This window comes from Lonchura striata, chromosome 1 (genome assembly GCF_046129695.1).
Source record: "Lonchura striata isolate bLonStr1 chromosome 1, bLonStr1.mat, whole genome shotgun sequence".
In the NCBI taxonomy this organism is placed as follows: Eukaryota; Metazoa; Chordata; class Aves; order Passeriformes; family Estrildidae; genus Lonchura; species Lonchura striata.
In genome coordinates this window covers 52,330,675-52,349,933 of record NC_134603.1, presented here as the reverse complement: position 1 = coordinate 52,349,933, position 19,259 = coordinate 52,330,675, and the positions used below count along the sequence as shown (strand labels likewise).

General features: G+C 38.8%; 1 protein-coding gene across 1 annotated transcript in view; it reads left to right on the top strand.

Moving 5' to 3' along the window:
- The window catches only part of PIEZO2 (piezo type mechanosensitive ion channel component 2), a 283,328-nt gene that overhangs the window by 138,646 nt on the left and 125,423 nt on the right, over positions 1 to 19,259 (top strand). The window contains exon 5 of the mRNA XM_077784376.1: positions 15,026 to 15,188. Coding sequence (XP_077640502.1) covers positions 15,026 to 15,188 — 163 coding nt within the window. The remainder of the gene's footprint in view (positions 1 to 15,025; positions 15,189 to 19,259) is intronic.

Genomic DNA, 19,259 nt, shown 5'->3' with positions numbered 1-19,259 from the left:
AATTAGATTAATTGATGGCCTGTTTATAATTTCTATTCTTAATATATGATGCCCATCACACTTTTGTAGGAGCTAATGTGAATTTATTCTGCAGTTTTGAATATTCTACAAATATATGTGCTGTTTGAGTAATATGGCAGATAAATGTAACATAAGGAGCCAAAAGACAGAACAAGTTCCACACATTCCCTTGGGAGGCTGGAATAAAAGAGCAGTTTATTGCTTGTAACAGAAGTGTTGTCTTCTAGGTGGTATCTGTACTTAATCATTTCTCTTCCTGGTAAAACATGTCACTGAGGGCCTCATCCTCAACCCCAAACTGCCTTTTGGGTTTTTAGGGTTGAGGTCCAGAGATCCCCAAAGGCTACAGCTCAAAGAACACTGGTGATACAGAAGGCACAGCAAGAGGTGCTGCACCAGCTCTGAGCCCTCCACACCTTTCTCATCTAGGCTAAACATGGTACTGGCTACCTCAGCCTCAGCCCCAAGCTGCCAAACTTAATAGGTAAGGAACTGGAGGCAGAGGACTACATCAGAAAAGCTTTTTAATCTCCTTCCAGACATAATACTGCACTTCTTTTCTCGTGCTGGGATGAGCAGCAGATGATGGGGCTTTCCACATGTGTGATTTGTGTCCAGGCAGAGGGCGCTGAGTCCTGGGAAGACAGGGGGACTGAGGTTGCTTTAATTTAATTCTCAGAGCTTCTCTTTTTGTTACTTCGTGGTGGCCAGGACTGTGGAATTTGTGCATGTGTGTGATGAAGTATTTGTCTTGTTTATAGTGTAGGAAATGGGGAAGAAATGTGTTTTCAGTTTTATTTGATATATTCTGCATGCCTGAGGTTCTATCTTAAATTGAGTTTTCTTCGCTGCTCTGACAAAAAGCAAGACTTTGAAATGAAAGTCTTAGTTACAGAGAAAGCCAAAATAAAAATTGAATTATATTTGCAAAGAAAAAAAAACGGTTCTGAAGAAAACAGAAGTATCTTTTTTTTCACCAACACTGTGTCAACTGAAATCTTTCAGTCCATATTAAATAATGAAATACAATTTAAACCTTGTTTTAAACCAGTCTGACCTTGGTTTTTATTCCAATGTTGGCCTTTGTTCCAGTGTTGTTGTGTGCAGTCAGTTTAGTGTGCTCCCTCTGATTCCCTGTTGTAAACAATACTGTGCATTGGGCATGCTGTAGTAGCCCATGGAAAAATTCTGGGACTAGTTCAAAGCTACATCCACCCAGGGAGATTTGGAGTGGACACTAGAAAGCATTTCTTTACCAAGAGGATGATCAAACTCTGGAACAGGCTTCCTAGAGAGTAGTTGATGCTCCTCTCCTCTCCTCTCCTCTCCTCTCCTCTCCTCTCCTCTCCTCTCCTCTCCTCTCCTCTCCTCTCCTCTCCTCTCCTCTCCTCTCCTCTCCTCTCCTCTCCTCTCCTCTCCTCTCCTCTCCTCTCCTCTCCTCTCCTCTCCTCTCCTCTCCTCTCCTCTCCTCTCCTCTCCTCTCCTCTCCTCTCCTCTCCTCTCCTCTCCTCTCCTCTCCTCTCCTCTCCTCTCCTCTCCTCTCCTCTCCTCTCCTCTCCTCTCCTCTCCTCTCCTCTCCTCTCCTCTCCTCTCCTCTCCTCTCCTCTCCTCTCCTCTCCTCTCCTCTCCTCTCCTCTCCTCTCCTCTCCTCTCCTCTCCTCTCCTCTCCTCTCCTCATCCTAGAGGAAAAGCTGACTTTTGATAGATGTCATTTTTGTAAGTTTTGCTATATACTACCCTAGTTTTTGCATAATAAACACATTTCTTCCTAGCAACCCATGTCACAGAATATATTTTAATATATTGCTAGAGATGGTTTTGTAGCCTTTGTGTAGCATACCTGTGAGACTGTAAAAAACAATTCAGCAAGGGAGACTTTTAATAGAAGCTTTTTAGATGATCACCACATGGCTAAAAATGCTTAGACCAGTAATTGTTGCCTTACTTGTGGGATTTTCTCAAAGCTATTCTTATTAAGAAAAGTGATAAAACTATCAAAAAATATGTAAACATTCACTAAAGTAACTTCATTTATTTTGAGCAGATTTAAGAGATTTTTTGGGTTTTAACCCCCCATCTTTATGTTTGAGTAGCTGTCTTAATGGTAACATAAACAATCTCTACCTAAAACAATTATAGTATTCATGGCTATTCTCTAGTGTACATCACTGTAATATGCCAAGAAAAGAATTTCTCTGGGTTGATTGCAGCTACTTTGACATCTTTTTTTTAAACAACACAGAAAGCAGCAATGTGAATTTCTAGATGTCTGAACACACAGTCCTTAATTATATAAACAACTCAGTATATTTCAAAGATATGTCTTACAAGAGTAAACATTAGGGAACCAAGGCAAAAATTCATTGTTAGTGGTATAAATAAATAAACTATTTGTTGGGGAATATAGTCAATTCTGTAGAATTTAGAGAATTCTAAACTCTCTAACTTAGAGAGAATTCAAGTATTAAAAATCCAAGGTGCGCATTACACCAGAGGAAAATTATATTTTATACAAGTAAAGCGTAATTGTGTGCTGACTGGATTTTAATCCTCTGCCCATCCAGGCTGAAGTTCAAGAAGCCACTGACTTGTGGGAAGCAGGACAGTCCTGCTTCTTCTTCAGCCTCCTGTGCACCCACAGAGAGAGCTGGTGTACAAACATCCTGGAGGCAAATGAATCCCTTAATTGTGTGACATGCCTGTGATAAATCTAGAATTCAGCTGTGTATAGATGAGAAGAAGAGAAGCACAGTAGTGTTACTAATTACAAGATGCTTTATGAATAAGAAGATTACTCACTTTTTTCCTTTTCTTCTTTTCTTTTTCTTTTTTTTAATGACCTTGGAGAAGTCCATCAAACAAACCTGAAACTTGAAACTCATTTATTTATCAGCATACACAGTAGTGTTTCTCTAACAGTAGAGCAAAGGTGTGTTTAGAAGCCAAGCCAAATACTTTTATAAAACCAATTTCCAGTAAGGAAATGATGGTGATTGCGGCAGTCACATGGCTACAGAAGGTGAACATTTAGGAAAATTTTGCATCCCAAATAAAGCCATTGAAACTATCCAAGTGATACCTGAGATTTGCAGGACTCTTCTGCAACACTGTCTAGAAGGTGAATGGCTTTAAGCTGCCCTGTCTCCAGCATGCCAGCCTGATTTCTGCGCTGTGAGAGTGGATCAAGAGACTGTCACAGATCTGACCCTGTACAATGCAGACAGCCAAGCTGCCAGGGTGGGAGCAGCAGTGCAGATTTTATACTTGTTCCACATTTCTCTGCAAACAGCAGCATATCTGTCTTCCCTTCCCTCCCACTGTCACTGCAGTGCCATAACATTTCTTTCTTTTTGATTCAGCAAGTAAAAAACTACTTTGGTTACTTTTTATTTATTTACAGTCTTCCTGTAGCTTTAGTTTATGTGTGTGTTAGCCATCCAACTGCATCCCACTGCTATGTGATGACATTTGCAAGTGATTGCACAACCAAAAGATTAATTGCTGCAGCAGATGCAGTTCTGAGTGAACAATCAAATCAGCTGTAACTTTTAAATTAAAAACTTGTCAGTGAAGAGGATAAAGCACGCAAATGCAAAAAACAAGGATAAAAACCTCATACAAAGATATAATGATAAAGCCTGATGTAATTGAAAGGTGAAAGAATACATTTGTGTGTTCTGTCACAGTGGTTTTGCACATTCATTTCATAATTTGCTTTTGGCTAACAAACTGGGTTTTTTTTAAGTAAAAATCTGGGTTTTTAAAAATAATACCTATTAGCTGTGCATTAAATGACACTCATCTTAAAACATTAGTTACAACAAACTCTCTGTGCACAAATCCTAAAATGTATTTAAAGAGTGGCCAAATACTCCTCTTTTTGGAAGCTCTGGAGATGTTCAGAGTGACTAGAAAACTTAGAGAAATAGAATCAGATATATGAATGGCTTTTCTACATGTTGAAATAAAGTAGCTGAGGGAACAGAAAATTCGAGCAAACTTTGTATTTCACAGGAAGATTAGTGTTAGATGTTCTGGGCAAATGGTGAACTAATGTGAAATAGTAGTGTAAAATGGTGATTATTTTTTTTTTAATCAGAAAAAATAGAGGAAATTTGTGATGTTTCTTTCTTTCAGAAAATAACATTTGTGTTGAAAAATCAATCTAGCCTTGGAAGATAGCTTCACAGGATAGTGTTTTTTTCCAGTTTTTTTTTACATGAGTAAATGTTCTCTATTGGTTCTTCCAAGCAGCTAGTAAATATTCATATCCATATGATATGATGAGAAAAGTGGAATGGAGGGAACACCCTGAGTTCACTGGGGACTTTTGTGGTCTCTGCACTGTCAGAATGCAAAGGAATATATGCTGTTATTGTGGAACCTAGATAGATTACGGGAACTTACTGAGAAGCCAAGTTTTCCCTTCATGGGTTACCATTCAGAGGAGAAAGAGACATGTGGGAGGAAAAGACTACAGGGCTCGATGCTCACATCTGCTCCAGTTCAGTGCTGCTAGAAATTGGATCAGTTGGCCCCCATATTTCATTTCCTTCTGTAATCTTGACCAATAACTTATAATTGGTATCAGCTGATCATCTGTCTCTCTCTTTCCATAACAAAATGAGTGAGTAAAGAACTTTATCCTTCTCTTTACTGTCTGAGAGATGATAAAGCTTTGAAACACAAAAATCTCTGTTAATTTTTAATGAAGTCACTGAAACTCTTAATCTTATTTTGTTATTTCTGTTATGCCTTGGGTTTTTTTTGGAAACTCCTGTCAGAATCCATGTGAGTCAAGATGTAACTGTGTCAATCACAGTATCATTATGACTTTTTTATGTGTTGTATCAGCTTTGTTCAAAGCTGAATTCCAGGTGAAGGTGCTTGGAGAGGACCTCTGGAGAGCAATTGCTGCATTAGAAATAACACAAGTGCTGCTACATTCCTTTGCAAAATCATGCACATTGACCAGGCCTTCAGCTGCAGATGCTCCCTCAGTCCAGTCTCTTCTCTAAGACTTCTTCTGGTAATTTTGGTCATCTGCAGAAATATGATTTCAACAGAATGAATCAGGGAGCCTTTTTATGCCATTTCCATTCCTCAGTCATTGGGAATGGTACAGGCTCTAATTTAACTTCAGTTCTGTGCATATTTTCAGAATATTGATGACCTTTTCAGTTTCTTTAAGCAGAAAGAGGGTGATTCTTCTTGTTAGTGTGATTGGCCAGAGGTCTGAAACCAAATAAGTAAATGGATTATTTTAAGGTAGAGCTCACTGTAGTTTATGGCAGGAAGATGGCAATAATTAAAATTAGTGGTTTCAGAAAACAAGTAAGGGGCTGTGATGCACTCAAATGTTTTCCCATGTATGCAGTGTCAGTGCAGCCTTACCTTGAGCACTATGTGCAATTGTGGGCCACACAATTTAAGAAGGATGCTAAAGTAATTTTCTGGAAGAGGGCAAAAAAGCTGGTGAAAGGGCTGGAAGGCATGTCCTGTGAGGAGTGTCTGAGGACTTTGGCCTTGTCAGCCAGTCAGAGGCATCAGGACAATTCATTTAACAAGATGCTTTAATGTTTGGTCAGCCCTTAAGTGGTCAGGAAGCTGGATGAGAAAATCACTGTATGACCCCTCCAACAGAGCTGTTCTGTTCTATTCTTTTCTGTTTTACTTGGAGACTTAGATTTTCAAGAGAGAGAACTGTGGAAGGAGGTCAGTCAATCTAGCAAATGTTAGCAGTGCACAGCATGCCTGTTTTCATTCTGATCCTTCACTGCCAGCCTCTGCCACAGGAGTGTAATACTGGCAGCACATTTATGGCAGGAGAATTCCCAGATCACATGATGGCAGCTTGCAATCTTTTTTATGTGACACTAGTGGTTAAACAAACAAAAGGGCTTAATAAGGTGCCCAGGTGAGCCTTAGATAAAACTCAGGAGACAAATAAGAGATCATCAGTCTCAGGGATGTAAATCAATAGGTAAATTTACTTTCTGCTAACAACTGCAGCATATGGGCAGTCAGCAACCCAATGAGATTAAAGGGAAATGAAGCCTGAAGTAGAACAAGATTATTTTTAATAACTTAACAAGAAAATGATTAATTTTGAATCACATTGAAAGCAAAAGCTGAAAAATGTGCTATTATTACTCTGCCATTTCTTACAGCATGCTAGGCTAGATACTTTGCAAAAAGAAGAGTAACCTCACGTCACTACAGACTGAGATGGTGACAAGTAAAGAAGTATCATGGAATAGAAGGAAGGAAATGATGACAGAAAAGTCTTTGCCCAAGGTTTCATCATTATTACTAAATTTAATACCTCAGATATGTCCTCATTGCTAACTGCAAGTGAAGAGAAAATTTCTCTGTGCTCAGACAATTCCCATGTAGAAATTGTTAATGGAAATTTCTAATTTCCATGTAGAAATTATGCCTCTGAAACCTGTCATTTTGTCATGTTGATCTGATGGTCTGGGCTGCCTCAGCACCAGCATAAGACCCTCTTACACATTGTCTCCATTCAGGATGAATCTTATTTATGCAATTGTTTGTGTTCAGTTTTCAGGTTGCTCATTTCCTACCACCCCTTGTGCTTATTTTCTTTTCAGCTAAATTATTTTCAGCTAACTTTTCTCATGCCATTTAACCTAGGATTTCAAAGAAAAGGAACATCTGATAGAAGATATTTTATGGCCTGTTCTGTTTGAGCACTTGAGTTGTGAGACTGTTGTCAGTGTTTTTCTTGGCACAGCCCAGCCTCCTGCAGTACAGTGGTAGCTGGGAGCAGTACAGTGGTAAACCCACCAGCAGCACAATGCGAGCCAGTCTTTGTTTTAATCTGGAGAGCAATCAGCATTGCAATCAGTATCCAAAAAACCCTCTAGGATGCATGCTTAACAGTTTGGCTTTGTGTTTTATTTTGTTTTTGTTGGGTTTTGTTCATGAGTAAATCATGTGAGATCTCTAAATAGCGACTGGCACATGAAACAGAAGGGAGCCTGTGGCTGCTGGAGCAGGAACATACTGAGTGCTGGGTCTGACCAGCCTGCTGCAGTGTGCTCAGACCTGGCACCCAGGCAGACTGCAGCCCTTCACTTCCTCTCCTTTTTGCCCAGTTTGGAACTGAGCAATCATGGTTTGTCCAATGCTAAGACAAGGTAAGAACCTCCCACACCAGCAAACACCACCACAGTTGCCTTCTGCACCTGAGAAACGTCCTTGGTGGCCACACATCCAGCCACTGAGCAGATGGCATCAAGCAGTGCAGGGGACTAGTCCTGTCCCAGCCATATGGATATGGGATGTTTGCCACTCAGAGATTGTGTTACAGGCTCCAATTACAGAAAAATTAGAAGCAACATCTAATGGCATTGGGAGATTTATTTTGCCACTGATTTCTACTCCACTTCTTTTTTGATTGACACTGTAGAAGTGAACAAAGTGCACCAGTGGGATGAATCAGTATGTTTCATTTGGCCAGTTTTAATGGAAGTCAGCAGAGGAGTGAGGAGAGATATTGTACACATGCCTCTGATGGCTGGAGCCTGCTTCCAGCAATGTCCATGTGCTTTTGCCTCTAAACCACTGGGATTTTCAGGCAGGTGGTGATGGGAAAGGTTAGATGTTGCTTTCTGTCCTGTCATGCTTGATGCTTTGAAGAGAAAGATGGACATGTCCAGAGAAGGCAGGGCAGACTGGGAGCTGTTTCATGTGGCAGAATTGAGGGTGAATGGTCCCATTCCAGCAAATAGTCACTTGGATGGTTTTAAACTAGGAATGGGTCTTGTGGGACAGAAGGGTCTCTTATGCAAACACTAATGTGTAGTGGGTACTGCAGATTGAACCACTGGTAGTTGTGTGCTTTTTCTCTGTATTAGAGATAATTTGGCTTTGTAAAATGACAGTAATTTGCAAAGTTGGTTGCTGTAATTGAGGGAAATGTTATTCCCTCCTCATCTGCAGCTGACTGGAAAATCTAGATGTGTCTTTTACTTTCTGTGAATACGTTATATGCTGGCAACAGAATGAAATGAAAAGTGGTTTGAAGTGATGATCTGTTCATGCTCCAACTAGAGTATGAAAACTGTGAAGCGAGGGAGAAAATATGTTTTGAAATAATCACAGAATGTCAGCCTGCTTCAGATTGTCAGCACTTTCTTTTAGTCAGGACTATTGTGGAACATATGGATATCTGTATGCCTTTATGTAAACACTTTGCTGCCAGTTACCAAATATTTATGAGCATTATGGACAAATTTAACAGGGAATGTTTTGCCGAGATCAATGAATACTGAATTAGTGCTTAAGCTAAATCCTTATACAATGAGTGCATAAGTAAGAAAGTTCTGTGAGAAGTGTTCAAAGTGGAAATAGAGAGTTTCTTTGAAGAGTTAAGTTATAGCTGAGGTGTCCTCAGGTCTCTTCTGCTCACTTTGGCTCTGCCTCCACCTACGATCACATTCCCATTTTGACCTGAAATAATTTGTGTAGCGGATGGACTTGTCATTTCCGCCGCTGTGCTGTGGGGCTGGCATGCACAGCACCAGGGGTGTGGAGGAGATTGCATTCCCTTCCTCTTGGCTGTGCAGCATGAGTCCTGCTCCACATTTGGAGCTGTGGGACACGGGCAAAGTGAGCTGAATGTTGTGCTGTCACGAGTCTGGCAGTAGTGCAGCTTAGTGCTTTGCGTGATAGCTGAAAATCCATGCTGAAGTTTAAGTCTTCTGTGTGCTGCCCTGAGCAAGCTGGAGTTTGCCCTTTATTAGAAGATCAATGAACAAAGAGAAACAATAGGTGCTTTAGAAACAGAAAAACTGCCTCAAACCAATGTTTTACTTATTGCACATATCCATAATTTCTTAATGTTGAATGTTTTATGCAAGCAACGAGGCACCAAAATCTTGGCAATGTCCATTTGGTTTCAAATAGCTGCTCGCTCTCTCTGCACAGCGGTGTTTGGAAAGCAAATCTTTGGTTAATATGTGGTTAAGCACTTTTGCAATACAGAATGTGTTCCTCATTGCAAGGTATCTTTCCTGAAAAAGCAAAGTGTACTTTTGTGTTTTGAATCCGTGCAAACTTAGTTTGTAAGCAGTGATTTAGATTTTGCAAATACTTCAGGAGCCCTTTGAACTTGTATGCTGGATAGGTCAATGCATGCTAAATATTTTTATAAGTAGTTTTCTATGCATTTTTGCTTCCCTCTTCCTCCCACACATTTACTTTGCACGACCAATATTCTCTGAAAATGCAGCTTCAGGTATTTTGGGTAAAACACATGCCATGCTCTGCATGAACTGAAAGGACCGTCATATTAAGGTAGTGCAGGAGAGAGAGTGAGCATACACAGCACTGTGAATGTTAATATTTCAAAGTTTGTAATTGTTTTTGTGATATAATTTATTTTAAATTTGTTGATGAGCAAGGAGAGGACTAAAGGCAGACCTACCAGTGCTCATCAGTTTGTAAACTTTACCCACAGCACAGGTTTGCCCTGAATGTTGCCATGTGAACCAGCATCATAGAAAACTTGTCTTTTGAGGCAGCAGGGACAAGTATGGCACCATGAGTATAAACTGTGAGCATCCTGTATTCACTGAAGTGCTGGCTGTGGCTCAGACAGGGTCTGCTATCGTCAGACTCAGAGTAAAGTGGGAGTTTTGCAGGAGAGTAAGTATGGGATCAGACAATTCATCCTTATTTCAAACTGAGAAAGGATAAGGAGCCTCTTTAACTAGATTCTAGCTGCAACCATTCCCAACACCCTCATCCAACAGGCATATCTCTAAGGCCATCTGGTTAGTAGCCTTTGGTGCCCTTGAACTTTCCACTATTTTTGGATCAGAGAGGATACAAGTGATAAACAAATTAATCACTCACAGTACTGCGTAGCACCTGTGAAATGTTGCCAGTGTTTCCAGGGGTCCCTGCTTATGATTCTTGGGCCTGTTTTACCTCCCAACTAAATGATTAGAGATGCAGATGAAACCCATGGGAATTCAGCTCTAAGCATCTACAGTGGTGCATTAATTACCCTGAAATATTAGATCCAATTAGAAATATCAGATGTTTCACAGTCACCAAACAGATGAATGGAAATTATTAGCATCTATGCATCTCTTCCTTAGTTTATCACTTGCTAACTGTTAATACAGTGTTACTTTTTTTGTTTTATTAAATTAATTAGAAAGTAAATAGATGCTACAGAAAACCCCTGAGGGGACAAGAGGAAAGATGTGTGCATGTATGGAAAGATGTAGGATGCATGAATAAGACTTCTGATAACTTTTTAAAACTGCAATAAAAAATAATCTTTAAAATACTCTGTTTACTCAGTATCCAATATAAAATCAAGGTTTTTACAATGCCTTAATCTGAAAGCATTATCTTATTTATTGTCTAACATTGCTGATGCTGAATTAATTTTGTTATTTTTAAGAAAGACTGGTTGTTCTTTCCCATTTTTGTTTCTTGGTGGCAAAATAGTAAATATTTAAAGTTGGAGAATGTTGGTATTCATTTTATATATTGGACTATTCATTTTATCTGGACTATTTTATACATTATGCATGCTGTCTCACATATGTGTTACTATATATTTTATTTTTTTTTAATTGAAAACATTGCTAATTCTAATAGTTCTGCTGCCTTTCTGGTTTTATTCTGTAAATCTGAAATAAAGAGGAAGTTAGAGTGTCTACCATTCTAAAGAAATTAAATCAGGCCAGGTTTGGCAGTATTAACACTTCACTGTTCACTAAAGCTTGGTACATTCAGTAGGAGATGAATTATTTTAATTTGTGAGTAACAGTTATTCTAGAAAGGCAAAAAGTGAAAATTTTATTTTATGAAAATGGAAATGCTGATTTCTACAGCTCCAAACAAGAATGTAATTTTTCATTATGATGGCATTTTTTTGACTACCAGTAAGTGTACATGAAGTTAGACAATGGTTTTAACATGTGTGTCCACAGCTACCTCTATTCTCAATACTGATAAAGTAGGAAATTTTGTTCGTTTCTTGGGCAGCAGAGAAATACAGGAATAGACCAGGATCACACTGTCCTAGGACAATTCTGTATATGCACAGAAAATACAGATGATCCCTTTGTAAAGTAGTAAATTTAAAGTATGCAGCTGAAATCAGCAGAGGAACACATTGTCTGATGAGGAAACTGCCATATTAGGAGTCTGTTGATATGATAAAACAGTTTCACATATTGACAAAAAAGTCAATGAAATTCCTTTTGTCCTACAAAAGTTATTTTTGTCACAGAGGAACTCTTGCAACCCTAACTGTAGCAGACCCTTCTCTAAAAAGCTGTATGAAATTTGATTTCTTTGGTCAAGGGAAAGTAATAAACCATTTCAAACCCTTAATCCATTGTGTGTGTGTCTCTGTGTGTCTGTGTGTCTGTGCTGTTTTCTTCTGCATCCTGTAAGAAAGAAAGTAGGAAAAACTAAAGCTGCCATTTACTGTAATTACACTGCAGAATATACTTCTGGCTGAGCTATAAGCTTCAGTTACTGGTGTCTATTACAACTAAAGCTGCCCTGTAGGTAAATTATTTCGTTTAAGTGAATAAATTATGCTTTACCAGCTGTAGATCAAAGTCTATGACCAATTCATTGAGCACCATGAGATTCTTGCAGGGATTAAAAAAAAAAGCTGTTGTTGTAGGAGATCTGAATAGGTTTCCTGTTCTTCAGTTTAACTTCATAGTTTGAAAGCCTCTTTTGGGGGAAAGAGCACAATGTATAAACTGTTATCAAATGCAAAATATGACCATGTGTGAATGCGCAAATAAAGTGAGAAATGTTTGTGGAATGATGGCAGTATTTGCTATTCTTTTTTGTATTGCCAGAGATAACAAGTGGGAATAACTGATTTTTGTTTTAGCTTTTGCTGTGAAAAAGTGGGGAGCAAATTACTTGGGGTTGAATGAAGTTATTATTCTGCTTTACAGGAGAATATACATTTCTCTGCTTTCAAGTGATCTTTTGTTTCCTTTTTAATTATCACACCAAGGTCAATTTGTTTTCCTTTTCATGGGGAAGTGGGGACAGCATAAATTTGCAGCTGGTTTTGGTGAATAAACTATTCATGTGCAGAATTTTTTCCCGCTCTGTGGTTAGGTATCACTGTTCAGGCTCTACATTGCTAGCCTGAGCTGGACGTTACATCTCTCACAACAACACAATAAATGATTTATTTTGAAAGATCAGAAGCGCTTGGTTTGGAAAGAAACATGAGCTATACCAGGGGCAGGGCTCCCGCAGGGGTCTCCCCTCGATCTGGGGAGTGGGATATGCAAAGGAATATGCAGCGTGGCTCCACGGGAGTACAATGTGAGGAAGGAGAACCTGGTGCAACTAAGAAGTGCTGGTACTTGAAGGCTGCCACTTTTTAATTTGTACACATGTGAGTGGTTGAATCTGAAGGACTTCAGAAGTGATGCAAAATTAATTTTTGATTTTCAATTAATTAAGATTCCAGATCCGTGTAAAGAAAAAAATCACTTACAGAAGTGTTATGTAGAAATAATCTGATCCAATTTTCAGCATGAGCCTAGCAAATTTCTACTGTTCTTACACTAATTCGTTCAGGATTGAGTGAGCATTTCAATTCTTTCGAGAAAATACTCAAATGAAAGTTATGAAACTTTCAGAATCAAGAATTCAGATTTTTTTTTTTTGCCAGATATTTAGTAAAACTATTTTAAGTGGTCTGTTTCAGCACAATTGATGCCTTAAGTTTTAGCTTTCATATTTTTTAGATTTTTACTGCCTTAGTGTGTGACTCTGAACTTCATATAAAGTGTTAGCAAGCTCTCTTCACAGGGTAGCTAGACAAAACAATCCTTTTCCAGCCTGAGATCTAAGGACACCACTGCATGTTTAGGCTCAAGAAATTTAAACAACAGCAAATTGAGAAAAACAATCTAAGAGGATGGGACCTCATAACCTGGAACTGTAATTGGACGATTGACCCCAATATGTAAATGGACCAAAACTTATAAAAGTGTGAAAATTTGTGACTGGTTGTCCACCTTGCATCTGTCTTGGGTCTATCTCGGTTCCATCTTGGCTCTTGTACTGTGCAAGGTGTATCCTTTGAAAGTCTTTTAATAAATACCTACTTTATTCCTTTAGCTCTGTCTAGCCTCTGTTCCAGGTCAGCCTCTTTAGGCATCACAATAATCAAGATTATTGAAAAAAGTTCATTAACATTATTATGAAACCTGTGTACACTGTTTTGGGGAAAAAGATTCATTAAACATGTACTTTTTGCCTCTTTCAGCCGAAGTGCAGCCAGGGCTAATCTTCAGTAACATTAAGAGCCACCATACTGCAAAAAGAGTGGGGCTTGTGTCAAGCCTGGATTTTCTGTAATGTTAACCAGAGTGGCCATGCTCTCATAGGCCACTTGACTCTACAGCATGCTATGCTGGTACCAGTGGCACAAGAAACAAGCAAGCAGTCCAGCAAAGACGTTGCCATCTAACTCTTTTCCAAGCCTTTCAATTACTTATTTTCTTTCTCTTGTTTCAGGACGACTGAAAGCCAATAGTGAATTTTTTTTCAAGCTTCTTAGCTGCCATACAGTGAATGGCCATTCAGGGTTAAGCAGTTGAAACAAACATTAAAGCCAGCTTTCTGATCACTTACCTTATTCCCACTTTGAGCATATGTTATTTTGCAAGATACACATCAGTGGAAAAGCTGGGTCAGCAGATCAGCAGTGATGGAAATGTTGGATTTGATTGTGGACATATGAGCAGACCCACAGGGTTCTCAACAGTAGTTGTATTGTAATCACATTAGAGAATTTCTTGATACTTCAGGCCTACATTTAATCACAGCAGTTGCGGGTAACTCCTTCACGAAGTTTCTTTTAGGCTTCAAAGCTGAGATGAAGAAAGGCCAGAGGTGACATCTTTCTTTGCATCTATAAAGCAACCTGTTAAGTTTTCTACCAATTCAGGCCAGGAAGACCTAGCGCACTCACCTATGCCCAAGGAACTATACAGATGCTTCAACTGTCCTCAGAACAGATTACAGACATAAATTCCTATAAAAAATTAAAATATTTAAAATGCCTTAACTTTGCACTTTCAATTAATTATGATTATATCCTCTCATTAATAGTTGAGAGTTTAATATGTGCATTCAGCAGCTTAATAAAAAGTTTGTTGTGCCACTAAACTTAAATCCAAGCTCTCCTTTTTTGCAGTGAACCAAATTTAGACACCACATCCAAATCCAGAAAGTTGTACTTCCCAGTATAAGCATTTAAATCTGCACAATGAAACAGCGCAATTTTTTTCCTACATAAAAATCATCATGCCTTACAGACCTTTCAGAGCAGAAGAAAGGCTTCCTTGGCGGGGATTGAACACATTAATTAGCATTTAAATATTTGTACTTAAATACCCCAAAATGTATTCAGGTAGTCTGTTGAATATAATGTATTAACAGTAAGCATAATAAAACATGTTAAATATTAAAGACTTTCTGGATAATCTTCTGTGTGCCAGGAGGAAGGATTAGGGCTAATTTAAGGGTGGACATCCTCATCCATGGTGGACCTGGATGTTATTGTCTCTGCAAAGAATGCTGGTAAAAGGATTGTGCTTCATACAGATGGATTTTCTAGGTACTCAATTGAAATCTTTCCTGTTAAATTTGGAGATTATTCCTGTATTGCTCTCAAAAATTTGATTCAGGACTGGGTTAATCAAAATGCTAAGCATCACTAAAATATGAGTGTGCAAACTCCCAACAATAATCACTTTTTCTGTATGTCTGGAGAGCAAAAATATGTCTGTCTAGAGTTCCTCAATCATCTTTATATTTCCCATATTGCAAAGACTTCTTAATACTGACGGTTTGGGGTTCTTTCCTTTCATTGAGCTTACTTTTTGTTCCAGTTGAAAATGCCATTAAAAGTAACAAATGTTTCTTTGTTTTTTGTTGTTTTTTTTTTCATCCCACACAGTGTGAAAGGAGCAGATGCTGGGAACGTGATCAGACTATTTGTACCAGATATTGGGATGTTCATTGCTAGTCTGACAATATGGCTCGTCTGCCGCAACGTGTTTCAGAAGCCAGTGAGCGAGGATGCAGCACAGTGCAACACGCAGTTTGAAAATGAGGAGATGGTATCAAATACACATTTTTATCTGTATGGCTTTTAGTGATCTTTGACATTCCTGTGTTCTGAAATGCTGTGTGCTGAGTGCTGGCTATGTTAAGTAGTAACCTTTCTTTCAGGAAATGAAATAATTTGTTTTAAAGTGGAAAAATATAAAGTTATTACATTGAGAAAACAAAGCAGAATATGAAAAGTGGTAGATATGCTATAGGATTTTTCAAATAATGTTGAGTTAAGAAACAATCATGACAGTCCATCATAAGTTGTTCTTCACCAGAGCTTCTGGCTGAATCTGACAAGGTTGTTCTGCTACATACAGTACTCAGTTTCTTGGATAGTGTTCCTATTTCCAAATTTCTTACCCAAGTATGACAGCAGCAGCTGAGTGATTATCAGAAATTACTCTTAAAGAATGGAAGAAAGACTGTGTGTTAAGTTCATGGAAGGAGTTGTCTAAAACTTTGGTCATACTGAGTGTGATTGAGAATGATTTAGGGGAATTGCTTAGCTGGAAGTGTTGACGTGTTTCCTCTATCTTTTACTAGTGGGGAGAAGAGTAGCAGAGATACTGAATGCAAAAAAATCCACAGAAAGAGAAAAACAATTTTGTAATATAAAAAGGCACAGTGGGAATTTGGGCCAGGGTGCAGAGAAATTTGTACTGCTAATCTTAACATTTTTTTATCAGACTGTCTAGATTTTCTGTCTTCTTTTACAGATAGGTGGAATGTTCTTTCTTTACTCTCAAAACACCATTTTTAGGAGAGACAATTTCAACTTGCTCATTTCAAATAAAAATTGAACTTTGAAGTGAGTGAAATATTTAGGGGGGATCAGTTGCCAATTTTGGTGCCACTATATAGAGTAAAAAGAGGCCTCTCTGCATGTTGCCATGTTGTCTGGATTGTGGCAGTGCCAGAAGCTGGTCAAATTTCTAGCACATGAGTGATCAATATCAGGACTGTGCTTTATACTCAGTTGCAGTTGGAATTCTTATGGGCTCTTCTGGCAGCTGAGGATTGCCTGAAGGTTGCAGCTTTTTAACTGCACATTGGAGGATATGTAGGGTTTGGTTTGATGTGCATATGCAAAGCTTTGTGTCTCCTGGAACATGGTTTTATCAGCTTTAAATCTGCTTTATCGCTGAAGCTGTGCAAAATGGATTTTGCAGCAGGCTAGAACCTTGGGTTATACCCAGAAAAGGAAAGAAGTGTGGCTTATTAGCATGGTTTGTGTTCAGTTTTCCTCTTAAACGAGTTTTATTTCACCAAAGTGAGCTCCAACAGACTTCTTTGGTGCTCTTGATCTTCTGAAGAGAAAGTATTCACAAGCACAAAGCAGGAGTAATCTGGTGGTAGAAACTCAGAAGAAAGATGGGCATAGTTTCGTTCCTCTGAAACGAGATGATGATGTTTAGATATTCACTTTTTCTTCGGTTCAGAGGTGAACCTGAGCCTGGGGTCTGCGTCAAAGGGAGCTCGGTGTCCTGGGGAGGATGGGTGCTGGCTTCCAGGCAGGGTTCAATAATCATTTCCCTCCAGTGCAAGGAAAAACCTGAACTAGCAAACACTAATTGCATAGCACAGAGTGTAGCTTTATATCGGGCTGGTCCTGGACTGGCTACCTCAATGCCAAGGCAAGAGTACGCCATAAGGGAAGAAGGAGGGAGAGAAGAAAACTCTGACTGCAAAGAAATATGAATACTGTGCAAATAGAAATATGTGTAAATATCTTTTTTTCCTCCACATCAAAAAACCCAATGAATATTATTTATGTTCTGTAAACTCCATGTATTGCAGAATATTTAGTGAGCATAGCAGCTGTGTTTAGATTTAGTGACACCCAAAACTCTATCAGAGGCATTTTATAAAAAAGGGATAATATTTTCTGTTATGTAAGGGGATCCCAAATACTTTAAGGAATTCTGCTCTTCACAGCCAAAACGATGAGTCTGTATCAGAGTAATCTGCTAGCTTTATAAAAATTGAGTGAAATGGAGAATGGAAGATCAACATGTTTTTCCAAACTTCAGTTTTCTCTTCCTAGGTGTCTGCACATAACTTCCTTTAATAATTTCTGCTAGTTAGGAGGAGGAGGCAGAAGCAGCTGAATGTGCAAGGAATATGTATTTGGCAGGACTGACTGAAAGGAACCTAATGCATATGCAGATCAGGCTACTGAGTGTCTGAATTTGGGAGAATGTTGACATGGTCAAAAATGAGTCCAAACTCTGTGGGTTTCACATAATTTTCAAGTCTTTCTTGGTAGAGTACACTAGAAAAGGGACAACTTAGTAACTGACCAGTTTTTTGAATTCTGCATAAGCTGACTGATCCCTGTAGTTCTGTGTTGGTGCAGCTCATTACTGATGCTGTAACTCCATTGAATTAGAAAATACAAAACTGAGTTGCAGCAACAACTGTCTGACAAAAAGACACTTTAGAAAAAATGCTGAGATTGGGATTGTACCTCCAAGGGAAATAGTCCTGGGTTTGTCAACCCAGTCCTGTAGGTTATTCTGGAGGTGAAGAGTGGCTGCTGAGAGTTCCTGCCACCAGCCCTCAGAAATCTGTGGTAGGAGATTTTAAGATTGCATCAGCTGATTTAAACAGCCTTAGCAGAGCCTTTAGACAGGTAACTTTTGAGGCTGATAGAAGCCTAGTCACAGATGGTTCTGTAAATCAAGTACTTCCAAGCCAAATCAGTGTCTTGAAGATCTATATTTTTGTATTAAATTATTTACAGTAAATGATTCCCAGACCTCTGCTTTGTAGGAGAGTAAAATACTTTCAAAGTAGGATTAATTAAAAAAAAAAAATAAAGGTTAATCTATTTGATCTATTTGCTCCCTCCAGCATTTCTGTTAAATAATTGGTTTGATACTGCTATAATTAACCTTTTCAAAGGACTGTGTGAGCCCATCACATTTCTGTTGATATATGGACATGTTGTAAAAATGCCTCCAGTTGAGCAGAAGTGTGTGTGCTGTATTTTGGCATGGCAGTAGCCTCAAGAAACCAGCCATGATGGATCAGATTGCTTGTGGATTGAGATGCAATTCAAAACAAGAAGAAGTATCAGAATCCAAATTAAGAACAACAAGGATTTGTTGAAAAATGGATGTCTTTCTCCATTACACTGCATCTAACTTTAAGGGAAACAGATCTCCATCAGAAAAGTTTATTCTACAGAACAGAACTGGGGAGGAGGCTCTGAGGCAGTGAGACTCTCAATTATTTGTAAGTAATGCTATCCCAGGAATAAGCAAAGAGTGTGGTTTTAATTAACAGTGAGTCATGGAGTAGGAAGGTCTGCCAGATACCAGGCTGCAGTCCAACTCATTACCACTCCTAAATGGTTGCACACTTGGAGCAAACGTGTCTGCAGGCCCTTTTTATTAGAGCCCAGAAAATTTAAAGCAGGTGAATTCAGCTGGAGACAGGCCTGGGTTGCAAATTCCGAAAAGCACAATGCCAGTCACAAGGTGTGAAAGGTGGAAGAAAATAAGAAACAACAGTCAACTCCCAGCTGCAGCTGAAAGTACAGCATTTTTGATTTGGAGCAGATGGTGGTTTATATGCCAAAATGCAAATACAGTATATACTGTCTGATAGGTATTAGAAAGCAAGTAACCTTTTCTTGAGACTGTGGATGAATTGCTTAATGTTTTAAGTGACAATGGCAGGAAGGAAAACCCTTCTGCAATTGCACAATTAAACTTTAGAAGAGGTGTTGATCTTACTTGAAAAAAAACAGCCTGCACTTGCTGCCTTGCCCATTGAAGCTCATTTCTCATGCATGTTGTCCTAGAAAGCAAAGAGGACCATTAGGTCCTTACTTGTCTCAATCTGGGGTAAGCTTGATCCCAAAGCTTCCACCCATTCTCTTTTCTACAGCAGTCAGACATTTGTTTGGGATCTCAAAAGAGAAAAAAAAAAGGGAAAAAAAAGAAATTGAGGATTTTTTTTTTTTAATAAACTAAAGTTTGAGAAGAATATGAGGAGAGCTTGGCCTGGAGTCAAGATACTGGACTGGAATCAAGAGGACCATCATGGTTCTCACTTTGGCCACAAACTTG